The sequence below is a fragment of the Ammospiza caudacuta genome, chromosome 8 (assembly GCF_027887145.1).
Source record: "Ammospiza caudacuta isolate bAmmCau1 chromosome 8, bAmmCau1.pri, whole genome shotgun sequence".
NCBI classification, from domain to species: Eukaryota; Metazoa; Chordata; class Aves; order Passeriformes; family Passerellidae; genus Ammospiza; species Ammospiza caudacuta.
In genome coordinates this window covers 34,913,063-34,940,457 of record NC_080600.1, presented here as the reverse complement: position 1 = coordinate 34,940,457, position 27,395 = coordinate 34,913,063, and the positions used below count along the sequence as shown (strand labels likewise).

General features: G+C 39.6%; 1 protein-coding gene across 1 annotated transcript in view; it reads left to right on the top strand.

Moving 5' to 3' along the window:
* Positions 1 to 25,917, top strand: part of OSBPL11 (oxysterol binding protein like 11) — a 38,508-nt gene extending 12,591 nt beyond the window's left edge. The window contains exons 2-13 of the mRNA XM_058809283.1: positions 2,167 to 2,235; positions 3,294 to 3,469; positions 4,257 to 4,336; positions 5,121 to 5,303; positions 8,983 to 9,184; positions 12,962 to 13,107; positions 15,097 to 15,237; positions 17,243 to 17,741; positions 19,198 to 19,384; positions 21,987 to 22,169; positions 22,766 to 22,919; positions 24,247 to 25,917. Coding sequence (XP_058665266.1) covers positions 2,167 to 2,235; positions 3,294 to 3,469; positions 4,257 to 4,336; positions 5,121 to 5,303; positions 8,983 to 9,184; positions 12,962 to 13,107; positions 15,097 to 15,237; positions 17,243 to 17,741; positions 19,198 to 19,384; positions 21,987 to 22,169; positions 22,766 to 22,919; positions 24,247 to 24,324 — 2,098 coding nt within the window. The 3' untranslated portion in view covers positions 24,325 to 25,917. The remainder of the gene's footprint in view (positions 1 to 2,166; positions 2,236 to 3,293; positions 3,470 to 4,256; positions 4,337 to 5,120; positions 5,304 to 8,982; positions 9,185 to 12,961; positions 13,108 to 15,096; positions 15,238 to 17,242; positions 17,742 to 19,197; positions 19,385 to 21,986; positions 22,170 to 22,765; positions 22,920 to 24,246) is intronic.
* Positions 25,918 to 27,395: the final 1,478 nt, after the last annotated feature.

Here is a 27,395-nt window from a genome sequence, read left to right as displayed (position 1 = left end):
CTCCCTTCTCCAGTGTGTTTTTCTGCATGACAAAGTCAGCTATTTTATCTGTCACACCCAAAAAACCAACCCAGAGGTCAAATTATTTTAATCAAAGGCTATTTAATTTACCCTTGTCAGATGAATGGACTTCCATAAGTCATACATAAAGTCCTGCTGCATTCACTGCAGTCTGAATTTACCTTTCTGATGTTTCTTGGATTCTTTAGAGGTACCTGTGATTTGGGGAACATTGGTTAATGGGGGTGCAGTGGCTGTACCCTGAATGTGCAGGGCTGTGTGCAGTGTGTCACTGAAAAGCAAGGGTGTAGCTTGCATTCACTGGAGCTGAAAAACAATTATCTGTGACTAGGGACAATTTTCAGATGAGTAAAACCCAAGCTCATGCATTTTTATGACTATGCAATCTCATAATTTTCAGCTAAATGAAGACAGTGAGCAAGTCTAAACTGTACTTCCCTTGTTTGCCAATAATAACAAATAAGAGGCATCTGCAGAGGATGAGTTTGATTATGTCTCCTTTAGCTTCTCTGTACATTTAAAATATACAACACCCTCTGCTCTCCTTGGTTTTATTTTAATCTCTAGTACCACTTAATGAGCTATTAGAAATTAAATTCCTAGATAGTCCTGCTGGCTGCTCTCCATTGCAGGATATGACTGCAATACTGATTGTTGCTGTAATAGCTAGGACGCATATTTTTTGCTTTTAAAAGTAACATTTAAAATCAGCACCTTGTTTTTTTTCTTTAAAAAATGTATATTCTTGTATCTCTTGGCTTGTGTTATATCACTGAATGGCAGTGATTTACTGTGTGGCTGTTTTCATTAGTGTCACTCTAAATGACTTCTTTGAAACAGTGTAACATGTTATATTTATCAAACTGTCAGATTTCTAATTAATCTGCTGTCTATAAATGAGGTATAGGCAGCAGCTTCAGCTGTTACTTAGAATTTACCCCAGTACTTAGCCCAGTTATCTTTGCAACTAAAACCCACTAAGGGAGATGATCCCTTGGCTCTCATAGTCCTGTTTTCCCCACTTTTCCCCTTTTGCTGACATGGGGCTACTTTATCCATTTAACAACTAAGAGAGATTGCTGCTGCTCCAATGGACTCTGAATAATTTCATTTACTCTTCAACCTACTACAGCCTACAGAAAATTTAAATAAGATTAGAAACAAATTTATTTTGGAGAAGCAAATAGTGTCTGATATTTGGGTCATTGTTTCAATTCTTCTTTGTAATAATAGGAGCTTTTTTCTCAGGCTGGATCTGAGTTGTCTATCAAGAGTGTGTTCTTAAGTGTGGGGTTATGTCCTATTGTGGGGTGAGGGCATTGAGGTGGCATTTCTAGATTTTTGGGAACATACAGCATAAAGTGGGTCTTAAAACTGTGGTCTTAAATTGAGTAATTTGTAGTCATGGCACTTGTAAGCCTTATTTAGGGCAATTGATTTTCAGAAATGGAAATGTATTTTGCCCATAGTGATATTATATCTCCATGTCAAGTGCCTTTGGTGGACTCTCATTTTTGGTGGGTGTTGCAAGTCAAATCTTTGAAGGAGAAACTGCTGGATTTTCCTGTCAGGCCCAAGGAGATGTTTTGGCTTCTGGTTTAGGTCTCAGAGTGTGTTGATGTGACCTGCACTTGCATGTTGTGTTCTGTAGGACATCTGTTCCGGAGCATGGCTGTGTAGGGGAAGGACACAAGGGATTAATAACACCACACTGATGTAGGAGTAGCTACAGACTGTTTAGCTTGGTGGCTGCAGTCCAGGGCTCTGTTAATAAACTAGTGAAAGTTAATTTTGTCTAGGAGTCCAAAAGTATAAAATCTGTTGTGAAGAGATAGCAGGAGCCAGAAGCAGCATGGGTACAAAGTCTTTAATTACCTGAAACTTGTAAAAATGTGCCTAGAAGTGCCTGTTGAATTGGTGCAGCTAATTATGGTTTGAAATTATTTGGGATTCAATATGTCTGGTTAAATTGTCATAAGAAACTATTTTAGGAACAATGCTGGAAAATCTTTAAAGTATAGCTATTAAATTGATAGTGCTATTCTAAAAATGAACATTAAAATTCATCTCCTGAGAATAAAGATGGTCAGAAGGATCTAAAATACATTTAGCATTGTCTGATTGCTTTTCTGTCTCTTTTTATAGTGATCACATGGAAAATATTTGTGGCTACTTAATGAAATACACCAACCTTGTCACTGGCTGGCAATATCGGTAAGTCTTTTATGGTGCTTTTTAGTGATGGTGGTGTCTGCAGCATCCAAATGAACATGTTTCAGATTTTTTAAATAATACTTAGAATTCCCTTTTTCTAGTAGGAAAACTTTATGCAAGAATCTTATGCTTTTCTCAATATAGATTAAGCTAATGTGTAGATGAATAATATTTGTATTAAGGCATGAGTATAAAAAAGGCATAGGCAATATAAAGCAGTAACTCATTTAGTGGCTTATAACTATGTTTGTATGTGTAAAAAGCATTAGGTTTTTTCTCCTTTTCCATTAAAAACATTGTCTTTGTGTTTTCTGCTGAGTCTTCACCTTTGTGCCAAATAATGCTATCGCTTAAAAAAAATAAGACTTCATTATTGTAAATTCTAATTCAAGCAGGCTTTTCTCTTTGCTGAGGATGTCGTCTCCCCTGGAATAACTTGATTTTCTGTGTCAGGTGAAATTCTCTGGTCAGGTATCATGCTGTTCCTAGAGTAGCACAGTGCAACCAAATTAATGTTGGAGAGAAAAGTCCTTAGTGTACCACACTGTGCCACCTGTGCTGCCCCTGGCATGGAGTGACTCATGTCAATGTACTCAGCATTAAACTCAAGTGAAAGTTGAAGCATAATGTCCAGTTCCATTAAAAAAAAATAAAAATCTGGCATTGCTTCAGTTTCATGGTTTTGCATCTCAGCTCCTTTGTATCTGGGGCTGTTTTACTTTTAATGTATGTAGTTTAAAGATTTATTAAGCCCTAATGCTTTGGGATATAATTTTTGATTCCTTTATTTATGATAATGTTCTTCTGTGAGTATGTTGTTCTGTTGTGCAATCCCTGTGCTGTAAGAGAAAAAATGCCAAGAAATTAATTTTTCTGCCATCTTGGGGACAAAATTCACAGGTTTAGGGTTTTTCTGACACAAGTCTTTTAGTCCCAATCTCATCTGTGCAAATTGTGATGAGAGTATTGACTTTTCCCAGTACCACCACCTGCACATAAAAAAGAAAAAGGAAAAGGAACTGTTTTTATTTAGTGTATTTGCTTTGCTATCCTTGCAGGTATTTTGTGTTAAACAATGATGCTGGCCTGCTGGAGTACTTTGTGAATGAGCAGTCTAGACACCTGAAGCCCAGAGGCACCCTGCAGCTGGCTGGAGCTGTCATCTCCCCCAGTGATGAAGACTCTCACACCTTCACAGTCAATGCAGCCAGTGGGGAGCAGTACAAACTAAGAGGTAGGACCTGGATGCTTGGGCAGGGCATCCTTCCTCTAGGGGACAGTCCTGGCTCTCACCTGGGGCTGCTTGGCTGCAGGGCCAAAGAGAGAGGGCCTGGTTGGCAAAGTGCTGCCATGAAAATCATGTGCAAGACTTCCATCCCACTGTTGAGCTAGAAATGGTCTGTATTTATTAGCTAGAAATGGTCTGTCTTTATGGATAACTCCATAATGTTTGGGTTTCATGACCTTCAGAAGATTTCATATGTGTAGAATGGAGTTTAATCTTCATGTGTACTGTCCTTTCATTGCACTGATTCAAAGTTTTCTAAATCATTGTAGGCAGCAATACTGTGGTGATGCTCACAGAAAATCTAATTATTCAGATTGTGAGCCACCTTATGGTGGTTATAAAAGCCTGTTCTCTGATTTTGAAAACTGCAGAAATCTAGGCTAATAACTTTGAGTATTTCTTCCCTTGAGGACTTGCTGTAATTTTCTAATTTGGAGTACCTTACTCTTATTGCAGGAAAATGTTTCATGTTGTTAGATTACAATATTTGTGAGGGTAGTTGTGGTTTGTTGATGTTTTAAAATTAATTTTGTAACACTAAAAATAGCATAAAGAAAAAAGAAAGCATATACTATTTATGTTAAACTTAACATTATAATTATTACAGGCAAATGAGTTTTAGATTAAAATTACTTTGCACTTAGTCTTGTGATTTTTAAGAATGAAGCAGGTTTTCTTGCCCATACTTTGAAATATCTTCATTTAACAGAATCCTTTTGGTTTGCTTTATTAGCTACAGATGCTAAAGAGCGGCAGCACTGGGTTAGCAGGCTACAGATATGCACCCAGCATCACACAGAGGCCATTGGAAAGGTATGACTGGTGCTCTCATGGGCAAAAATCTGCCTGGTGGTAGGAGTATTGCAAATACAACTTCAGTGTTATTGAAGCCCTTCCTTTTTGGGAATGGTTCCTTTTTTTTTGGTTTTTTTTTTTTTTTTTTTTTTTTTTTTTTTTTTTTTTTTTTTCCCAACCCCTTACTTTTTTTTTTTCTAAAAACCACTCAGCAGCCCACAGATAAATTTAGGGTGAATTCCCATGTTTGAGAAAAAAGTCCTCAGCACTTTGTCTGAGTACTGTAGTTTCCCTTTGCTAACCATGTATGGATATATGTATAGTGTATTTTACAGAACCTCCTGATTGCCATAACACCTGTTCTGATACCTGAATAAAATCTTGCTTTTAAGTTACAATCAGCTGATTTTGTTGTAAGAGATAAGTAGAACTAATAGCTCTGAATGAAATTCCATTCTTTTAAATGTCAGCTCTATCCCGCAGGATCTATTAGGAGTCATTTTCTGGTGCTGTTGCAGATCAAGGACTGATTTTCAAGTCAGAGAAGTGATAGTTACTGATCCATCTCGTTTCACAGATTGTTCTTAATTAGACTATAAAAGAGGGCAGCTAGAAGCAGACAGCGGAAAATATTTAGCATTTGCTACTAATGCATTATTAGGGCTGTGACATCTTTCTTTACTGTATAAAAAAATTAAACATTTATTATTATAAATGTTCTGCTGTATCTTTCACGTTAGAACATTTGCTGGTTATTAGGATTAATTGTAAATGTTTCTCAATATGCTTGTTTATTCACTAGAACAACCCTCCTCTGAAATCTCGCAGCTTCTCTCTTGCATCCCAAGGAAGTGCCAACTCTCCTGGTGTGCAGAGAAGACCCAGTCAAAATGCAGTTTCCTTCTTCAATGTTGGACATCACAGATTGCCAACAGGAAAAAGAGTTCCCATTATGCAGCCAGATCACCTTGTGGATGTTAGAGAGGTTTGTATGCTTTAAATTCCCTTGCAGTTTTTTGAGAGTGCTGTGGTGTTATTTCTAAGTTTGTGAAGAAACCTGCTGTTCTTAGTTGGATATATTGTCAGTAGCATGTCCTAAGCTATTATTGCACAGCTGTGTGAGGATAAATAGCTGATCCTAGCTAATTGTAGAAGTAAAGGGTGAATATTTGATGTATATTTTTTATTTTGTACTTTGCAATGGGATCCAGATGCTGAAGGTAGAACCACATTCTCGTCTTTGCAAGTCCTAGCACTACAAGTGACAAGGGAATATCCTTATGGGATATAACATCACATACTATGATTCTATTGTACACTTTTCTTCCCTTGTCCAGCTATAGAAGAGCTGACTAAGCTTGTATCTCTTATGACCAGGGAGAAGTTGGTAATGATTGATATTTCAAAATGCTAATACCATTTTCTGCTATGCTGATTCATTTAGACAAATTTTCTAGGGATGGGTGTGACTAAACACAGAGCAATTCAGATGCCTGGGTTTTTTTCACCATATGTTTAGGTGTAGTGTATTTTGGGAGAAAAATCCAGAAATAATTACCTTTCCATCTTGGCTGACAGAACAGACTGATACTGGCTGATTTTAACTTGTGAATATATCCAGGGTGGATCTTGCCTATCTAAAGATAATGCATTGCAAGCCTGTGTTACTTAGTGGTGGTATTAATGTTAATAAGTATTTTAATGTTAACTGTAGTTAGTGTGGTGTGACATATTTCTAGGCAAAAATAAATTTCTAATGGAGAGCTTTTTAATTTAGCAAATAAAGATACAGGAAGCAGGAATAGCTAGAAATTGAACTTAGAAAAATTGGAATAGAAGAATACTGTATAATATGAGCCTCATTAACCTTAAAATATGTGGCTGAACACTGTGGTAAGTTCCCCAGTAACTGGGCGTTGCAGGTACTTTCGTTGGTATGGCATGCTGTCATTGTGCCTTGATTTATATCAGCTATTGTGGTGTAATTATTCAGGAGTTTACACAAGGTGATTGCCTCTTTAAACCTTGGGGTCTGTGAATCTCTCTCCACAGCAGATTGTTCTTGCAGATGCCTTGCAAAAGGGTAATTGCTACCATCCTGTTTTTATCCTCTTAGAGCACTAAAGTCTCCTATAGTGCTAATGCAGAGACGTGTGAAGTGCTGCTAGGTACTCAGGAAAATCAAAATGTTTCCAAAATGGCTTTTTTACTTTTTGAATTTTCCAACATCATTATGGCATACAAAATTTCAGGGAGGAAAGAGGAGTATGTGTGAACTGGAGCACTGAAGCAGTGGCTTGTGTCCTGTAACTGGAATAAAGTGGAATGACTTTTCTTGGCATTGCAAAGAGCGCAGGAAGCTCTTCATGCTCTCCTGATTGCTACTGAATTTGGTGGCACAGCATTACTATTTATCAACTTAAAAACTTTAGACTTGTACAGATGAAGAATCCTCAGTAGTGCTGACTCTTCTGAGTGTTAGTTTGCTTTCCTTTTTTAAGCTAAAATGCTTCTTGGATACAATGCCTACTTTTTTTGTAGATATTATTAAAATACTGAAGGGCAGGTGTGTGCCTGTTACCCCTGAGCATGGTACAGCTTGAGCACTTAGAAATTAATTTTGAAAAGCTGTGGGAAGAGCAACTTCTTTCAAAGAATATACTACAATTTTACCTTCTTTCATTTCCCCATGAATGGCACTATATCTGAGTCTCCCTTGGCAGTCCCTTTCCCTTTACCTGCCCCTTGTTCTTGGCTGAATGTCATGATGCTGACATGGTTACTGTGCAAAGCAGGAGGTTTAAGAAGGTCTTTTTGCTAACTTGCACTAAATGCAGGTGTCTGTGTGTTTGCAAATGAAAACAATGGCCTTGTATTTTTCCAAGATTTTGACTTTTTAGTCACTGTGCTTTTATTTTCCTGCGCTATTTTTTTTCCCAGTGCTGAGTGTAGAACTAAGAAAAACCTTAAGACTGTTCAAAGTGTGTCCTTTGAAAGGGAAGATGTGCCTTTTTAAACTTCATAGTTAAGCATAGCATGGTTTGTCCTATTGTCTGGTCCTGGAATGAAGTGCTTGGGGCCTGCCACATGGTGAATTACTAACAGTAAAGGTCACCAGAAGGATTGTGGTGATTTGTCAACTGATTATCTGTGGGGTTTTTGTGGGAGTTTCTTTTTAAGCCAGCACACTTTTTCAGAGTTGGAAAAAAAGTGCACAGAAAGGCTTTTATCACACTTGTGACTGGAGAAAAATGAGACACATGTTGTGATAGCAGCTGGTGTGTTTGCATAGGCAAAGCTATCTATAACTAAATGTTTTAGTAGCTTTCTGCCCTGCTGCTCTTGGTATATGCTAAGGCTGACTCTGCACAGTTAACACCAGTTTTAAAGAGCCACTGCTTTGTAAATTCACACCTTGGAATGCTATGGAGCCAAGCCCTTAAAAGTTCCAAAGATCATGTACTATGAACTTGGGTGAATACACGTTCCTTAAGTATTGCATAAAATCTTAAAGCAGTTCCTGGAAGGGATTGCAGGTAGTAGTACTGAAAAAAAAGTCAGTCAGATAGTGATTAGGAATTAAATAATTGGAGTGAAAAAGCTACCTAGTGGCATAGCAGTTAAATGCATTTCTTTAAAGGCTTTTTAAAGGAATTCTGCTGCTGCTCTGCTAAATCAATCTGTCCTTGCATTTACCTTCACTACCAGAACACACAATGATTGCAGGCAGTGCTTGTTCCTCCACAGAAAGGGGACTAGCATGTGTAAGATGTTGTTTTCATCCCTGGGATTCAAAATCAGGTAATATTTTGTTTCTGTGAAAATAGAGAGGGAAGTGCTGCTTGATGGCTGGTGTGCTTTGCCCCTGTACCTCATGAGGGCAGATTCTGTGATTTAGGTGTGTGGACTTCTGTGATTCAGGTGTGTGAAGGAGGAAAGGAGCTTGGGAAGAGAGCAAGGGGAACAATGACAACAGCACAGGACAGCTGCAATTTGAACACTGAATGAAGGTGAAAATCCTGCTGGCTTTTCTTCCCTCCTTGCAAAGTTAATGCTGAGATGGTGATAATCAGTGTGGTGTCAATGCAGGCAATAAATGAAGATCCTTTTTGGTTTGAGCCAAAATGAGGAATACAGATCTTCTCTGTTAAAATACTGCACCTCTGATTGCAGGGAGTGAAAAAAGTCTTTGATGCCCGCAGACAGTAGATCCTATTCCAGGCTGTGCAGAGCACAGAGCTTAATTACTTCTCACACAGAGTGCATGTGGGTGATGCCTTAGGATTTTAGCTTTCATATTTTTCATATATTTGTAATCCTGCAATTCCCCTCTCACCCCCATCCCTATCAACTGGGCATGAAAGTGTTTGATATTTACTGCAACAAGTGTCTTATTCAAATTCATCTTTGCCTTTCTTTTTAAAGTCACTTTGATATTCTTTTGCTTGTTAATAAAGTGCCATGTATTTTTGTGAGTAGATTCACCATGCATTTAATGACTCTGTAGTAGTAGTTCTCAGAGTCAAGAGGAAAAAGTACAGGTAATTTTACACATATCTGTTACCTTGTAGTTTTATTATCGTCCCAAAACCTGTGTGAGCACAGCTGAGCAGGTATCACACAACACTTCTACCACCTGATAAGTGACTTGTTTTGTTTGACAGATGATGTCTCAGGCTGAGGGCCAGCAGAGAGACTTGATCAGGAGCATAGAATGCCTTCCTGCCTCCGGTCACCTTACATCCTTGGATCAGGACCTATTGATGCTCAAAGCAACTTCCATGGCAACCATGAACTGCTTAAATGACTGTTTCCATATTCTCCAGTTACAGCATGCTTCTCAACAAAAGGGCTCCTTACCAGCAGGTGGGTATAGGTGCTCACAGAGAGCAGAACTCTGGTTCAAGTACAGCAAATACAAATCCTTTCCTGGCAGAAGTGTTCATTCCACTAACACATGGGCAAAGGAAACTGCCGACTGTCTGGTTTCTTGTGTATTTTTCCAGACCCCAGCTTGTGTTGGGTGGAACTCTGTGCATGTTGAATATATATTTTTTAAGCATTTGTTCTGTCAGGAAGTCTGTGGCAGCAGCTGCATCGATGTAACATCTAATTGTTGTACAACATCTCACAACACAAACTATGTAAGGCACCCCAACACAGAGACTGCCCTTGGGATATAATTGTAATAGTGGAGAGGGAATTTGATGACATTGCAGATTCTGCAATGTGTTCGCTACATCTCTGCCAAATGCCATGCTTTTTTAATTCTTTTTTTGCACACTGAATACCTGTTATTGGTATTTACATGTGTGTAGCTTCCATTTCCAGTTAAGCATTAAAATGCAAAACTCTAAATTTGCACTGATTTTTACTGTTACTATTTAAATATCAGTATTCTTGTTTTGAGTTACTGCCTTAGTCTAAGCCATGGTCTAAGGAGAAGTGTTGTATTCTATTCTGAGGCCAGAATGGACTTGTAAGTAAATGAAAACTGCTTAAAGGTTGGGAAAAAATAGAAAATCTCTTCTAATAAACTACTCAATAAACTACCTCAATAAGCAAACAAAAACCCCCTAAACCCTACTGCTCATCAGTGTGGAATATGTGCATTCAGGCAGCAGACAAATATGTTGCCATGTCTGCACAATTGATCACTTCAATGCAAGTAAGAGCTTAATGGAATTGTTCTACCTGATTCATGTGCTGTGTATGGAATTGAATGTGGTTGTGGTTGTTTGTAAGTTCTTCTGCATCTTATTGTGCCTTTTTTCATGTGTTTGCTTTGTGGCTTTTTGTGAGGTTTGTAGGATTTTCAAATGCTTCTCTTGCACAACAGATCAGTAGATGTAGTAAGTGTCTAACAAAGAACACACATAAATTGTCTCTCTCCTTATCTATCCCATATTCCTCTGATATTTGTGGTGCCTACTTTGCCTTGGCATATTATTTCTGAGCTGTAATTAATTTAATTTCCAAGATTAAAAAAATACTACACAAAAGTATTAAAACTATATTAAAAGTGTTTCTGATTCTGAAATCACCAGTGGCATTAAAAGAGAATATATGAATAGATTGATTTAGTTTTTTTGCTGTATTTCAGTTCAAAGTTTCATTTTAAACCCAAAAAACTGGATGGCAATTCTTGAGATATTTGTCTGAACTCTGAAGTTATGCTGGAAGAACTCTTCCTGTTCTCTGTGAATTTTTTCACTGTTGATGCGTAACTGTGGGAGATGCACATCAGAAGTATTTTTATTTTGGCATTTTCACATATGCACTACTAAAGTGGTTTTTTGACTTGTATTTGGGGACATAAGTAGGGTCCTATGAGGACCACTGTAATAATTTAAGAAGATAATTTTGGTTTGGGGATTTTTTGACAAGTGATGTAGGTTTTTAATTTTTTAAACCATGCAGGGAAAAGCTTTAATTCACTGTCTGCTATTCAGCTGGTATCTGCCTGTTATGGCTGAATCTAAAAATACTGCTTGAACATGTCCAAATCTTGAAGATTTCCAGTGATATCCTGGGGGGATGGATGGAGAAGAGAGGATCAGCAGATTGGATGATGCATTACTGGGGCCAGAGTTAAAAGAGACCATTAAAAGAATGCATGTGTCTTTCTGCAGCCTTCCATCTCCCTCCTGCTGTGGCCTTTCTCAAGACACTGCAATACATTTGTTCCTTTCAAGGATTGCCAAGAACTTTTAAAAATTATGTATTTTTAAATCCATTTAGCTTAGATTTCTCCTCTTGACTAAGGAGGGATACTTCTGGTTCAACTGATGCAACCAGGCTTAAAAATCAAGGACTAGAAATACTGTAAGAATGCCAGTTTACTATAGATTATTAGATGACAAAAAAAGAACAACCAACAAACAAAAAAATAAAGCAATCAAAAGACTGAAAATACTGCCCCAACACATCAAAGTGTGTTCCGAATCACAAACTTAAAGATGAACAAGAAAGTTCCACCTATTAGCTTTTGTGCAACAGCAATTTGCAACTCTTGAAGAAAAATGTAGGAAGTGAAAACTCAAGAGGTCTGCAGTGTGCCAGGGAGGAAGTGCTGACAACTGTTTGAAAAGCAATTGGTGAGGACTGTAGGGGGAGGAGGATGTCACAAGTAAGGAGAATGGCTTGTGCCTATGCAAAACAGCTGAGAGCAGATTTGTATATGCTGTTCCAGTGGAAGAGAAGTCTTAAGGTGGTATCTTGTCCATTCACAAGGATTCAGACACAGGTAGTAGCTCAAATCTTTCAAAAAACCCCTCCTAACAGCAAAAAATAAAGAGAAAATGTAACAAATAAGGTTATTTTAGGTGTAGCTGATAGAAAATATTAAAGGGAGGCTGTTGGGTAAATTCAAGCTAATACAGAGGCAGAGAGTGTGGATGAAATGCAGCCTAGAACATGCAGTTAGAGATTAGCATGTTGAAAGTTACAGCTTAGAAAGCAGATGTCATGGAGAGGTTTTTAAGACAAGTAAAATCTTTTCAAAAAGATATGATAGCAGCACTTTGAGCATCTTATTTTTTTTTTACTTTGAAACTTCTCTTTAAATAACTTTAATTTGGTATGGTCAGGAATTCTTGTTTCTTGTGATGTAGTGGATTAATGAGTGACGGATGATGAAAATAAGCTGCCTGGCTGTGGAAAAGTTGTCTCATATAGCAAAGCTGGACTTTTTTCCTGTGTTTTCCTGGTGGAAATGCTGCTGTTAATCTGAATTAAGCTTACTCTGCCTGTTTTGGTTGAGGATGTGACCTAGTTGCAGGTAGCAGGGATCTGGAAATAAAGGATTGTGTATCATATGGGAAGAGACAACAGACACCTTAGGTGTCTTACTATAGCACAGGGAACTGCTATCTCGTGGTAGAAATTCAGGTTTCCTGGTAATTTCTGTGTTTGCAACCCTGCCAAGATGGTTTGTCAGTTTGTGTATTCTTGAGTAAAAACTGATTGGAATCACCTGTACATTTATTGCCCTTTGAAAAAGAATGGAACATTTGTATTATTAATGAGGAACCCGACCCGTTCTGATAAATTAACTGGGAGTAACTAGAGATGCTGGAATCATCAGGTGGGTAATAGCTTTCCAAGCCCTGCAGGTTTGTTTTTTTCTTTTTTTTTTTGACAGCTATTATTTATTCAACAGTGTGTGCCTGCCTTCTCTGCAGCTGAGAAAAGGCAAGCACCCTCTCCAGAGAAAACAGTGGCAACAAAACTTCTGCTTTTGGTCTTTTTAGTGTATGACAGAGCTGGGTTTTAGAAGCTGATAAGTGGAAAGCTGTTTTTAATTTTGGTACCAGCTAAAGAGAAGTGTAAGGGCTGCTTAACATTCCCATGATACCAGGCTCCTCCTGTAGTGTCTGATTACGCCTTTCATGACACCAACTAGTTTCTCCAGTCCAAGTTGCATGTATTACAGCTCGCCAATCCCAGTGTTTGTGCTAATGATCACTGAAGGTGGTGTCTCATTGCACCACCTTTGTTTCGTGGCTGCTGGAGGCATTGGCTGCAGGAGGAATTGGCTGCTTTTGGCTTATTCCACAAGAAATAGTTCTTTTGTTGGAAAGTGCTGTTTGCTGACCTTGCAGAGGATGAGCAAGCTTCAGCGCAAACTTTCCTTTGCTTCAGGAACGACAATCAGTTGGTTGGAACCGAAGATATCCCTGGCAAACCACTTCAAAAATGGAGCAGCTCAGAATTTCCCAGCAGAGATAAACAAGGCAGCATCTGTCAGAGAAGAGCAGTCCATTGCAGAGCCCTGCCAGCTAACAAGGGTAAGGTAATGTGACATCCCATTTCTGCGGGGAATTATTTGGAGGAATACCTGTAAATGTTTCAGTTGTGTTATGTGGAAGCGATTTAACGGCAGCTGCTCTCATACTTAAGGTTAGTTGTGTAGGAGGAGGAGTGAGGACAGTTGCAGTAAGTGAAACTCTCTACCTTGTTTATTCAACAGATTTTTGCTGCTTTATGTAACTTGTTGTCAAGTGGAGGGAGCCAGTTGGGGTGGTAATGCAAGGCAATGAAATAGGGTTTTTGCACTTCATTATTTACTTGTTTTAGATGAAATGCAAGGGAATACTGCCTAAATAAAATTCGTGACACTCTCAAAATAGTCCCAAGAAGAACTGCCTAAGCAGACAAAAGACAAAATTGCTGGTCTTCAGCTATTACGTTTCCCTTTCTTTTCTAGGTCTTGTTGCATCTGTTTTTCTTAATCTGAGCAACTCTCATCATTTGACTGTGGGGTGTCTTAGTACATTTGAAATACAGTTACAGTCTGTATCATTTTCAGCTACAGTCTGTATCATTATAACTGACAAAATGGATTTGAATTGCAAAACAGTGAAGTAAAAAACCAGCAGGGATTATGAAGACGAGCATGTTTTCCTAACTAAGCTAGAAAATCATAATTACATCCTCTTTATGCTAGTTGGTTTCACACAGTTGTTTGGCTGAGACTGTGTAACTGTGAAAAGATAATGTGCTGTTTTATATCTCTGCAATAGCACTGGGCTGTCTTAAAGCAAAATTGAAATGGAAAGAATTATTATCAATTGCTATAGTTTATAGATTTTTAAATGGGTCAGAGTAGTTTCTACTAAGTTAAAAAAAGAAAAGATGAAACAAAACTAGGAGCTTTCAACTAAATCACTTAATTCCTTCCTTTCAGTAATTAAGGCAGTCACAGTTTGAGTACGTCATGTATCTGAGGTGTGACAGGTGTTATCACTCCCTGTAGGTATTTTCAACTCCCTTATTTCTGAGGGCAGAACAGCATTCTTGCAAAGGAGTCACCTGTGTGATACTGCACTTGTCATCAGGATTTGAGCCCTGTGTGAGGGCTTGGCCCCATGCTTTTGGTGATTGACTGTTGATAAATCTGCCTTGAGCCAGGGCAGCTGCTCCAGGACAAAGGCTTTGCTTAGGCAAAGGCAAATTGCTGCCTTCCCGTGGCATCCAGTGCCTCTCCCCTCTGCATTTGCCTCCCTCCAGCTGTTTGTCCAGGAGGATGCAGCTCAGAGCCCTAGCAGTGCCAGCATCCCTCCTGCCTGAAGTGCTTGGCTTTCTGCTTGTGCTGTGGTGGTTGTTAAAACAGTGCAGATATAATTTCTAGTCTGCCTGCTTTAGTTACACAGACAGGAGCGCCTGCAGTGTGTGTGTATGCCTGGAGTTTTGTAATTTTATTGATGCTGCTTTTAAAAAGTTACTTTTTTTCTTTCACTTTTACATATTTCCCCTCACTGCAACATGATAATGCTTGTGCAGCCCAGCTTGCAGATGCCAAGTGTGATGGTAGTCAGGGAACTCAGAACTACAGTCTGATACAGCCCTTGGAGTAGTGAGGGGCAGCACTGGAAAGGCTGAAGTGGTGTGGAGGTGGAGGGGGTTGTTGAGGTAGTTGGAATTGCTGCTAGCTTTTGGTTTGCTGTTTCTGTATGTGTGTTACATGCTTGACATTCTGTGAAGTCACAAAACTTACAGGAATTTCTTTTAAGCTTTTTTCTTTTTTCCATGACCCATATGAGAGAGGGTGAGAAATCTGAGCCTGAATCCTCCAGATGGAATCTGCATTGAGTTATCTTCATATCCATTCAAATTCTTCAGCTGTTTATCTTGGGTGTAGATTCCATTGTGTACCTCTCTGCAGGGGTTTATTTAGCCTTTTTTCGTATATAGATAGTTAAATACAATATGAAGTCCTTTTTGAATACTGTCTGGCCAGTCACATCTTTGAGCAAAGTTTATGGCTCTTATTCCAGGAACCTGAAGAAATAAATCCAGATGAGGAGCTGGAGGATATCTGTGATGATAAGGAAGATGACCTAGGAGCAGTGGAAGAGCAGCGCAGCGTTATCTTGCATCTTTTGTCTCAGCTGAAACTTGGCATGGACTTAACAAGAGTAAGTAACTGAAGTGTGAGAATTGGCTGCAGTAAAAGTGAGGCATCATTTAAAACTCAACTCCTGTATTGAGCAGTATTGAGTTCAATGTGAAACTGTGGCCAGTAGCAACATCAGGTCCCAATATCTGATGTCCCAGGTTGAGACAGGTTTAGGTGAAATGTGCTGACTCTATCTTTTTTATTACCTTCTCCTTGTGTTTTCTACTGTGCTTCTGCTGCCTTTCCTGTGATGGCCTGTCTTCTTTCCAGTGTTTGAACCTTAGTCTTTTCATGCTGTTTTCTTCAGCCTTCTTATATTTCTTTCTGCTTTCTTTCCATGATCTCTTTTCTATCTTGATAATGCTTTTTCACACAACATGTATAACCCTACACCTGTGTCCATGCTGCTTCTGAAAAGAAGTTTTCTTTTGGTTCCCCCATCTATCTTTGGATGCCTGTTTAAACCTCTTTCCTATTCTCATTTCTGTGTTTGCTCACAAGCAGGCAAGAACAAAGTTATGCTGGAGGGAATTGGATTTAACACTTGAGTGCAGATCTCAAAAGCAAGCAGCTTGGAAAAATTAACACTCAGGTGCTGTTAGACAACTTGGGCAGCAAATCTGGGAAAATCAGGCTGCTACCAGCTTATGTTCAATTCATTCTTGTAAAGACTTCTTGCCATAAGCACTAAGCACTTTGAAATAAAAAAATGGATTTTACAGTAGCATGGAATGAAGAAAACACTCTATTTCAGAGTTACGGATTATTGGGGTTTTTTTAAACCTATGATTTTTAAGCACTAGCTACATAGCCCCTAGAAACACTTGTATTGTGCAGCTTATGTTTCACAACTTGGGAGGCAAAATGAAAAGATGGTTTGAGCAGGCCCTGCTGTCTGTGGGTCAGACATAAACCCCTGCTGCTTAACAAGGCTCTCATGAAGTCACTCTATCACTTACATTGAAGATTGGATTTAGGGTATCTTTTGCTCTTAGTTGAAATAAATTGTCAAGCCTGTCTCCCAGGTGACTTTTGGCTGTGTAGGGAGAATTATGTGTATTTCAGAGGAGGCAAACACTGAAGTTAATAAATCTGACTTCAAAGCAGGTAATGAAGTTGTTAGAATTGTACTTGATTCAATTATCAGGGTGCTGTAGTGAAAAGTCACTTAATACTCAAGGTTAGTGTTGTAACAGCATGGCAAGTATATTCAGTTTAACTTGAATGGCTATGAAGTCTTACATCTGTGCTTTTTCTCTTTGAAAAAGATATTTAAATAGATTTAAATCTGATTTCAATGGATTGTCTTGATCCCATGGTTGGGATTCTCTGTGCTGCTGTTTACAACAGTTAGTTATGTCAGTTATGTAAGTTTAGCTATGTGGGACTTGTTCCTACTGCAGAGAAGGAAAACACTGATGATACCCACAGCCTTTCACCCCAGGGAGTTGCCCTTGGCTCAGGAAGGACAGGGTTGAATGTAACTGTGAAAGTATAAGGTACCTCTGGTCAGAGGCACAGGATCACCCCATCCTATGCTCCTTCTCATGGATGCTTGTCCCATTTGCTGTGTGAAGAGAGATTCTGCAAGCTCTCCAGAGCTGGCATAGCTTCCCTGCTTTCCTCTCCATTAGACCATACCTTTCCTAAATTCTGCTCTGAACCTTCTTTGCTGTAGTTTGAGTTCCTTCATGCTTGTTTTCTCTTTCACACATATATGGGACACATTATCTCTTTGCAGCTCTTTCATGTCTTAGGGTATTTTTACCTGATGCTCAGTTCCTTTCAACCTCTTTAGTACCACTTGTACTCACTGGGCTTTTTTTCCCATGTAAATTGCTTTTCTGGAGCTTCAGATCACTGGATTTTGCTCACATCTTACAAGAGGAACAAGAAAGTGCACTCTGAAAGTGTGGTGTCCCAAGCAGGACAGCATCCTCCTGCCAAGTCCTTCTCTTATAAAACACTTGTCTCTGTTTTCCTTACTAGATAATTTTGGCTTATGGTTTTTCTTTCATTTTCAGGTGGTTCTTCCCACATTCATTCTAGAGAAGCGCTCGTTGCTGGAGATGTACGCGGACTTCATGTCGCACCCCGATCTCTTTGTGGCCATCACCAACGGCGGCGGCCCTGAGGAGAGGATGATCCGTTTTGTGGAGTATTACCTCACCTCCTTCCACGAGGGCCGCAAGGGAGCCATCGCCAAGAAGCCCTACAACCCCATCATCGGGGAGACCTTCCACTGCTCCTGGAGATTGCCCAAGAGCAGCGTGGCCACCGAGGCTGGCACCAACTGCTCTGCTCACTCCGCCTCGGAGCAGGTCGCTCCGCCCAAAGATGCGGAAGCGCAAGCGGAGCCGGACTGCTACACGGTGAAATTCGTGGCTGAGCAGGTGTCCCACCATCCCCCTGTCTCAGGGTTTTATGCTGAGTGTGTGGAGAGGAACATGTGTGTCAACGCCCACGTCTGGACAAAAAGTAAATTCCTAGGAATGTCAATAGGAGTGACGATGGTTGGCGAGGGTGAGTGTAAATTCTGCCCTTTGTTCATTTTAGAGGGTTGTTAAAATACAAATTTGTTAGCAATGTTAGTATTGTTAAATAAAATTTTAAATAAAATTTTAAATAAAATTTTAAATAAAATTTAAAAAAAAAATTTAACAATTTTGTTTCTTAAAATATCAAATTTGATGGGAAATTTGATACTATTTTCAAGATATACAAATCGTCACTGTATACAGCAAATTTTCATACGGCAGGAAAAAATGGTTTATGCTTTGCCAAAAATCAGGATTATATTTGGAAATAAAATATTGCCTTTTAAGCAAAGGTCAGTTAGTGCAATGCAAACTGATATTTATGATTTGTAAATTAATTTGTATCAGACATTTATTAGATTGAAGTGTTGTTGCATTTCTGTGTATTGCTCTTAATATTCATGTGTATTGCACATTTTGATTTTCTTTAACTAGAAAGATTGGATCTTTTAGGGACAGTGAAGGATAACTGCCCTCAAATTGTAATTTTCCGTTAGTTATTAGTATTTACTGAACAAGATGAGACAGCCTCTCCCACCCTATGTGTATTTTGGCCAGTACCTAGAGATTCCAGGCACTTGCATATAAATTACACTCTGGGCAAGGGAATGACCAAGGGAATGCCGGGGTATGTGAAAGGCACATCTTTGAGTGTACAGATAATTTCTGAAGTTGATATCTCTTTATCAAATCAGAACTTTTTTCAGGATTTCCCATGTTGTTTGTGCTGATGCCGGACACCCAGAGGTACTGTGCTTCAGAGTTGTGGGCTGGGGCAGGCAGCAGTTAGGTGTTGTCTGTTTCCTTGTAAGGGTAAGAGGGAGATCTTATGCTTTTAGTTTCTTTATAGCAATCAAACTCACTAATCTTTAAACACAAAGAAAAATGGTAGTATTTAATGAGATTCTTGGCATTTATTGCGAAGGTTGCCGTCAGGAAGAAGTTGGGTTTGTCTTGGCAGAGAGGTGCAGTAAGGAGAATTGTCTCTGCTTCCTGCCCTCACGTTGGGTAAGGTGGATTATAGAAAGGGAAAGCAGGAGTATTAGCCTTCCTCAGGATCTGCAGTTCAGGGAATTCTTTTGTTACTTCCTTTTGTCAGTGTAAGTCTTGCTGTGCTCCAGAGCCGTCAGTAAGAGAGTGACCATCCCTTATATACACTACTGAAAAGTGTGTGCATACTATGGGATTGTATTTTATGGGACAGTATTAGTGAGATAAATGTCTTTTCCCAAAAGAGACCAAAATGCACATTGCTCAAATTAGTGCTTCCAGGAAAATGTTTGTATGGAGAATCTAATAAATGTCAGTCTTATGTGAGTTTTTTAATTTTCTTTTTTTGTATGAGGGGCTAGCAGATGTAATATTGACTGTTTATTTCAACAACTTGTTTGGCCTTTTCTGAAATGGTAGTGGTTTACAGATTGTTGTATTTCTTCACACAGGTGTCTTACATCTCCTGGAACACGGGGAAGAATACACCTTCTCTCTGCCCTGTGCATATGCCCGCTCAATTTTAACTGTTCCTTGGGTAGAGCTGGGAGGAAAAGTCAACATTAACTGTGCAAAAACTGGGTATTCTGCAAGCATTAACTTTCATACCAAGCCCTTCTATGGTGGCAAGTTGCATCGGTGAGAACATTTTGTTTGTTTGAAATGAGACTGATCTCACTTTTGAAGAACTGAAGCTTACATGTAGTTCTGTTTCACTTGGTGCTATTTGAAAGTGACACATCATTTGGAGCTTTTTCCCTGGCTCACAATGTATTTTCCACTTTGCAATAGCTACTCTTGTGTCATAAGAGATAAGTTAGAGGATGTACTTTTACTTCAGTGATTTAATTTGGAAACTGTTTTGTTATTTGTCTCTCTGAAGTTAGCCATAGATACAGAGGCTTTTTAAAGAGAGATCTGTTCAAGGTACTGTAACTATTGAAAATTTGACATGGTGATGATTGGACATTGCCAAAAGAATCTCTTGATGGGAAGCAGCAGTGTTGTCATGGTTACTCAGAGCGCACAGGAGTTGCTATGGCAATGATACGGATTTTTTTGTAGAGTGACCCTTGTTCTAAGGCCTTAGCTGGATGTTGGCTCCTTGGTCCTGTACCTCTTTAGCTGGATGAAATAGAGGATAATGATAATGGACAGCTAGACATGTATCAGCCATGCCAAGATTACACATAAGTGCCAGCAGTTTTTTATCACAAGTGCAGGTTCAGGCAGATACTGTGGTCTGTGGTGGTTGTGTGTCAGAGCAATGCAACCCAGAGAAATACAGGGAGTTTAATGGAGCTGTTCAATTCTGCACCTCAGTAGTGAGGGATGTAACTTTGTTTACTTTCAGCTGAGAAGAGGCAGTAATATCATTTTGAGAATGATATTAAAATACTGGATGTCAGTATTGTCTTATCTCACAATGCTTGGAAAAAGTCAAGCTGTTATAGTTGTGAAGAAATAACTGCAGTCTGACCAGGCTGATTTCTGACATCATGTGGATTCAGGCTTTCAGAGATCTCTTGGGAGGAGGACAGCAAGCCCACCATGTGTAAGAGCTTTGGTGAGGTGTGGAAGTCACAGGATGAGAAGCAGCACAAAATTAAGGCTGCTTGCTTGTCAGCTGCTCTTTCTGCTGTTTTCAGTAATTGTTAGTACTACTTAACTTCCACAGAGAAAAAAAATATTGTAAATGTGCTTTTATTGCTCATGTTTTTTTTTTCAACAAATCTTAAATTTTTGTAATTTAAAAAAGAAAACTGTGTAAATAAAAACCAACTGTGTGAGCAGCACATACTTACCAGTCTGGGTTTTTAAAGATATTTCTCATGAGATTAATTTAGGTTTGAGCTGCTGGACCATGGTATGATGGAAGTCTCACCAGCTGCCTCCTGTTGTGAGCTGGCTGTGAGCCTTCCCCCCTTGCCCTGGAGATTCCCTGCAGGTCTGCTTTGGCTGGCATCCAGTCTCCCTGTGCTGGGAGGTCTGACCTGTGATGCTCATGTCATTGCTTGAGAGATGAATTTCTCTATTTTGATGCTACAGCTGGAGAGGATGGGTAGGTGCAGGCACAGTGGGAAGTGACCAGTGTGTGTGGAAGAAGGGAAGTGGCACTTGTGTCCTGTGCTCCCATTTGCTCTGAGTGTGGGAGCACAGAAGTGCTGCTTTCCTCTCTCTGGGATGCAGTTGTTCAAAGTGTTCAAAGGACATCAGAGGAAGGTGGTGGTGTGCAAGTTGGCTGTCCTCAGCTGCACACAATGGAAGTGTGGAAGGAGATGTAGCCTGTGCTTTGTGTGAGCACTGATGCAATGCAGGAGGGCTGGAAAGTGGTGAGTTTTGGGGAGGTTATGTACAGGTAACTGCAGTTTAATTGGAGCTAGAGGTGATATCCTTTGTGAATCCTGCAGCACATTACAAGTGAGAATGTCTCAAGACTGGTTTGCATAGTGCACAGACCCTTTTATTTGTTTGTAGGAGAGAAGTTCTGTTTGAGACTGGCAATTTGCTTGCCAAGCAATGCTCAAAAACTGGGTCAGGATGAAGTGGATGTCAGGAGGTCTTTGTATAGGTCTTGAAGATGAGAAGAAAAATATGTGTAATTATGGTGATACTTCAGAATTATGCAACACTTTGAATGAAGCACTGCATGTTAGAAAGACACTTTCCTTATCTTGTTATTGGCAGAGGTTTCTGTGGAAGACACAGGGAACAAAAGCAGTTCTCCTGATTCCTAGTTTCCTACCTTGCTTCTACCTTTGTGTGTCTGCTGCTTATGTGATCAACATGAAAATCAGACCACCTATGTAAGAAGGTTGAAGTGTAAAGATGTGAGATGAAGTGCCAGCAGGTAGTGAGATATATTCTTGCTAGAAAGTTTAGTTTTAATTTTTTAAGTCTGAGCTATGTATCTGATGTGATACTTCAAGTGGAAATTATCAACTGCTTGTTCTATGTGAATCAGCCTGTGTTAGTTTCTTTTTTATTTTCAATTTCCTGAAGAGGCTTGAAACAAGCTGAAGCCAAAAATGGAGTTTCCTGGGTAAGATGAGGAGAACTAGAGCAGTGAGTGAAAGTCACTTTGCTCTTTGAGCTTCTCCACACAAATGCAATTCAAATAACTAACCTTTTTCAAGGCAGTGTGACAAGTTTGAAACTCATTCAGGATTGAGTGATTATGCAAGGAATAGTCCTCAGGTTTTTTCAGCCATGGCTTTTTAAAAATAAATTTCTCTCCTAGAGTCACAGGTGAAGTGAAGCAGAACGTGACGAACACGGTGGTGTGCAGAGTGCAGGGGGAGTGGAACAGCGTGCTTGAGTTCACCTACAGCAACGGGGAGACCAAATATGTGGACTTGACAAAGCTCTCTGTGACAAGGAAACGAGTCCGGCCCCTGGAGAAGCAAGGCCCCTTTGAATCTAGGTAGAGTATGTGTTTGCTCTTGTCTGACCCTTTTGTCCTAAGCAGTCTGGTGAGTGCCTTAGGAAAAGCTGGAAATGTAGATTTGTAGATTGTGCTTAACAGCAGTCATCCTAATATTTTTATGTTTTCTAAAAATAAAAATCAAGGGAAAATGCAAAACCCTAGTGCAGGCGCATGGTTGTTTATTTTGCCTCCTATTTATGAGCAAAGGTTTTTTTGAGTACACAAAGTGTTTACCAGAGAATAGTATCTCCCTATTAGTTTTGTTTTTACCCATCAGCTACACAGCAGGGCAGCTCCTGACATCCTCACAAGAAGCTGCTTGTTGAATAACACTTCCAATAGCAGCTTTAAAGGGTTTGCAAACAGACATTAGTTTGGCACCGCCAGAACCTCAGAGCCCTTCCTACCTGCTCCCAGCTGCTGATGTAGGTCTAAGACTTGGCCATGAGCCCTCACTTGCACTGCAGTGCTCTGACCTGGGCTGGTTTGTCACGTGTAAGTGGGGAGAGTGCTCCTGTTCCACAGTGATCCTGCAGTGTGAGGTGCTGCCTGGGAAGCCTTTGGAGCAGTGCAGTGACCAGCTGATGTTGCAGGAGGCTGTGGCAGCATGTGACAGAGTCTCTGCGGGATGGAGACATCGACAAGGCCACGGAGCACAAGCGAGCCCTGGAGGAGCGGCAGAGGAACGAAGAGAGGCTTCGTGCTGAAACAGAAACTCCTTGGTGTACTAAATACTTCCTTAAAGATGTAAGTTTCCAAGCAGTCACCTGCTATTGATGAGGATAGAAGCAGAGCTGTTATGCAAGCAAGGGCACGTATGGGTCTGTGTCCTATCAGAATAGAGTATTTGGCCTTAGGTCTTACAGTTTAGCTTTGTGGGATCCACAGGAGTAAGATGACATAAGAATTCCTAAGCTTGGTTCATTCTCCACTTGGTAAATGCTTGGATTTTGTATCAAAATGTTTTCCAGTTTCCTAGTCCCATTTCTTTTACCAAGCACTTCCTCAATGGCACATGGAAAATTGTTTTGTGTATACACATGTGAGCAGACTGTAACAGTAAATACCCACAGGATATAATCAGTAGTACTAATTTTGCTGAGGTTGTGTGTTTATGTACCCAACATATTATTGTTAGCAAGAAGGAATTCATTCTTAACTTACCACTTCTTTTGTTCTTCTACATTACATTTTGGATAGAGCTTATTTGTTCAGTGTCTTAACCTGTACTTCAGTAATAGTAGTAGTAATAATATAGTAAGGCTTGCAGCAAGGGCAAATGCAGCCTGCCCAAGAGGATTGGTGAATGCTGGTATAATAAGTTTGGAATAGGCTTTTCTTATGATCCATGTGGTGAGACCTTGCTTGTGTAGAGACCATTGCAACGGGAGAGTTCTTGAATTAAATTAATGCTGTAGTAGTTTAGATTCTCCTTACAGTGAAAGCTTTATCTATTACACTGCAGTAATGTAATTCCCCCTTTTCTTCCCATAGCTGTGATCTAATAAGGGTTTAGAACATAGGCTAAAAGGGTTCTTTCTCTTGGATGTATTCCAGGTTTGTTTTGTCAAGTTCAGGACTAACTCTCATGAAGGTTTTTATTCTCTAAAGCTGTGTTAGTATGATTAGCTCAAAATTAGATAGTTGTATTGTTAGATCTGAAAAAGATGAAATTCTGTTGCTAGTCCAGGATACGAATGTACTCAGAAAACATTTAAACATGATCCTGAGCACTGCATTTCCAGGTAAGCAGTTGGGCTGAGGTAGAGCTGATAATCCTGGGTGTCTGCCTCTCTGCTGGCTGCTTATTTGGCTTCTGAAAGTGATTTGGACCACACAGTTGAGAAGAGTGGCTTTTTGGCAGGGTTAATTACAAGTCCAGCCTGCTCCCAGAGAGCTGGAGGCTGGGAGGAGCCTGCAGGTGTGTGAGCAGCCTGCAGTGCCTCAGTCTGCAGGAGTTAAAGATACCAGCTCTGTCCCTCTGCTGTTCACAGCCATCAGTCTCATAGTTGTGTGAGGCATTTCTGCCAAGGCTGTGTCTTTATGCTAACCATGCTTTCTCTTTAAATTGCAGGGAGATGGCTGGGTTTACCATAAACCCCTCTGGAAAACAATCTCTGCCGCACAAACTCAACAAACAGACAGTAACTAGAAAAAAGCTGCTTTAAGATGAGTTTTCTGGTTTTCCTCTCCTTTTCCTCTGTCTCTCAGAACACAGTAATCACACTGAGTGTCCCCTTTTTATGTAATTGTGCAAGTTTAAACGAGCATAAAGAAATAACTATACTAGGGCACTTTAAAGCTATTTAAAAAAAAAAAGGTAAAAATCCAAGTTGTAGAGACAAACCTGCCAGGTACATTCAACCAACTTGTATTTTGTATGATCCAAGAGATTTTATCTGCATTGTGTAAGATTCTTCCAAGTAGATCTGATTGCAAAAGCTGCCTGAGAGAAGAAGGAGCCGGTTGGATTTTAGAGTGACATAGGAACTCTTTTGGAATCTGTGTCAAGCTCTTTAATCACTGAAACCTCCTCAGTACACATGTAGACAACAGCAACAGAAAATTGCTGCTTTTATGCCCAGTAATTAACCTTCTTGGCAAAAACTGGAAGGGTGTTTGGAAGATGTGCCTGAAATCAGTATTAAGAAACAACTGGATCATGACGACCTTTTCTTCGGAGAGAGCGTGTGCATGCATTGGAGGAATATGGGATGTATGTAGAGACTACTTTTCTTTTTTATGGATTTATAAAAGCAATTAGAAGTGTAACCATGGAGAAATTTTTCCTCTGAAACGTTTTAATATACTTGAAATAGTTGACTTGAATTGGAAAAGTAATTTGAACACTTTTCAACTCTAATTTTATTAAATCTCTTTGAGTGACTGGTTTTTCTCAAGTTATAATATAATGAGATCTGGCCTGTTTTTTCTCCTCCAACTTCTCTTCCTGAGGACTAAGGCTTTCAAAATGAACAGAAAACATGCAGTTTTGTATTTAAATTTCTCTGCCCATCTAATAGTTTCAGAGATGAAGTATCAGTGTTACAAACTGTCCTTTGGGTTTTTTTGTTTTTTCTCCTGTGGTGTTGTTCAGAACAAAGCAGTGAAATGTGACCTTGAATACATGGACTGTAGGTCCTGGTTTTTCATCTTTCCATAAAAAAACCCAAACAAACATCTGATTATGCTGAGGACTGAGTATTGATTTGAAACGCAATCAGATATCAGGAAACTGTATTCAGGTACAAACATCCTTTTTTTTTCTCCTTTTTATAACTATTTTATTGAAGTCTAAGAATTGCTGGCAATTAAGAATAGTACTTACTATGGCTTTCGTTATTGTTGTAACTACAAGCTACCTTAATTTTTCCAACAGTGGTGCCTTAATCTGTTTTTTCTTCTGATGTAGTCTTCCAATCAGTGTATATAACATTATCAGCCACTTCCCAGCCATGGCAATGGCTGCCCCTGATCCAGCATCATAAATACTCACAACTGTGTGATCTGGTAAGATGTTTTCCATAGAGAAGATGCAATTGTAAGAATGCATCAGAAGGTTTAAATAACCATGTTAACTTTCAACACAAACTGAAAATCATGCAAAAAAAAAGAGTTGGGTTTATGCACAACTGTTTTGATCCTCTTGTACATTTTTTTTTTGCTGTGAAATGCACTGAGATCTCAATGCAAGTCATAGTCCGTTTGTGAGAAGTGGGGGGGGGATAATAAAGCTACAAAATGATTCATTTGTTCTGTCTGCTTTCCTAGAGATCAGGTGACCAGGAAAGAGTAGGTGGTTGTTTTCTTTCATGCTGGAGATCTGTCTGGGCTTTCCTTGGTCCCAAAAGTGGGATATTTTGGCACTATGTGCTTGAGTGGTAACTATTCTCCAGCAGAAGAATGTTTTAGGCCCTACTTGTCTTGTTTGTGATATTCTATACAACCATCTTGTTGTGATAGTTTTGGATATCCATTGGGCATTTTCATGCTTAACTGGGAATAAAAATAAAAGTTAAAATAGTGGGATTAGTTCCTCCTTGTTTCTGGGTCTGCGGCACATTTGGCTCCTTGGCCAATTCCAGGATTTGGGGTGGGAATTGTGGTGGCAATGTGTGAAATTCTTCCATGGTTTGTCAGCACCTGCACCAAAATGGCGCTGGTAGAGAAACAGATTAGCTCTGTATACATTTCATAGTTGTTTTATCCATGTCACATGGCACATTTGCTTAAAATGACCAGCAAGGGCTGTGGTGCAAGGCCCAGCTTTTAATATTGCAGTGATCAGAGCAAAACCAAACCTCTTCCAGCTGAGCACACTCCAGGGATCAAACTTAAGCTAACTGAAATATAGACTTACAACTCAGTCACTAAACTCAGCTTAAAATTTTGATTTGGGATTTGTCAAGGTGATGGCTATAAATGAGACTGAAAAGCTCCCATGTTGACCATAAACCCATTTGTGTTCCTTATATAATGCTATTAGTCAAGTTATTTCTCTTCCTTCCTCATCTGGTATGCTTGTAGTTTCTCACTAAGAGAGCTGTTACTAATTTTATTGTGTAAAAATAGACCTAATGCTGAAGAAATACTTGGATAAAATACATGAAGTGATTTCTTTTAACATGGGAATGTTTCTAGGAAAAAAGAAGGTAAAGCCTTCCTTTACTCAAGTCATCATGAGAACTGGAATGATTCCTGATATGGATTTAGTTATGATGCAAATTTCTGCTTCCAGAAACGAAGGACATAGTTGAAAACCATTTAAAAAGAAAAAATCTAGCCACTGAATATCCAGCTTAAATTGTAATTGTGATTCTTCTGAGAATGGCAAACACCCTGCGGAGTAATGGATGTATTTTTAACTCTGGCCAGATTTGATTCTCTTGCGTAACTGATGTTGTTTCCATCCTGTACCTTCTGGAGCAAAGGGAAGGGCTCAGTGCTGCTTCCTGTGTAGATGCTTGCTAGAAAGAACCACAGTGTGTTCCAAGAGGGAACATGGCAAAGTGGGACACTGGCTTAGGTTACTGTCTGCCTTCTTGGCTTGATTGGGCCCCACTGAAGTTAAGAGCAGAGTTTTCATTGGTCTCATTGGTTTTAGGCCCCCTAAATCATAACTCTTGGATCTTAAATAAGTGCCTGTCTTTAGAGGTGCTGTGCAGCCTGCTGCTGCTCATAGAAAACAGAGTGCACCAAATCAGCCCTATTTAACACAGGCAT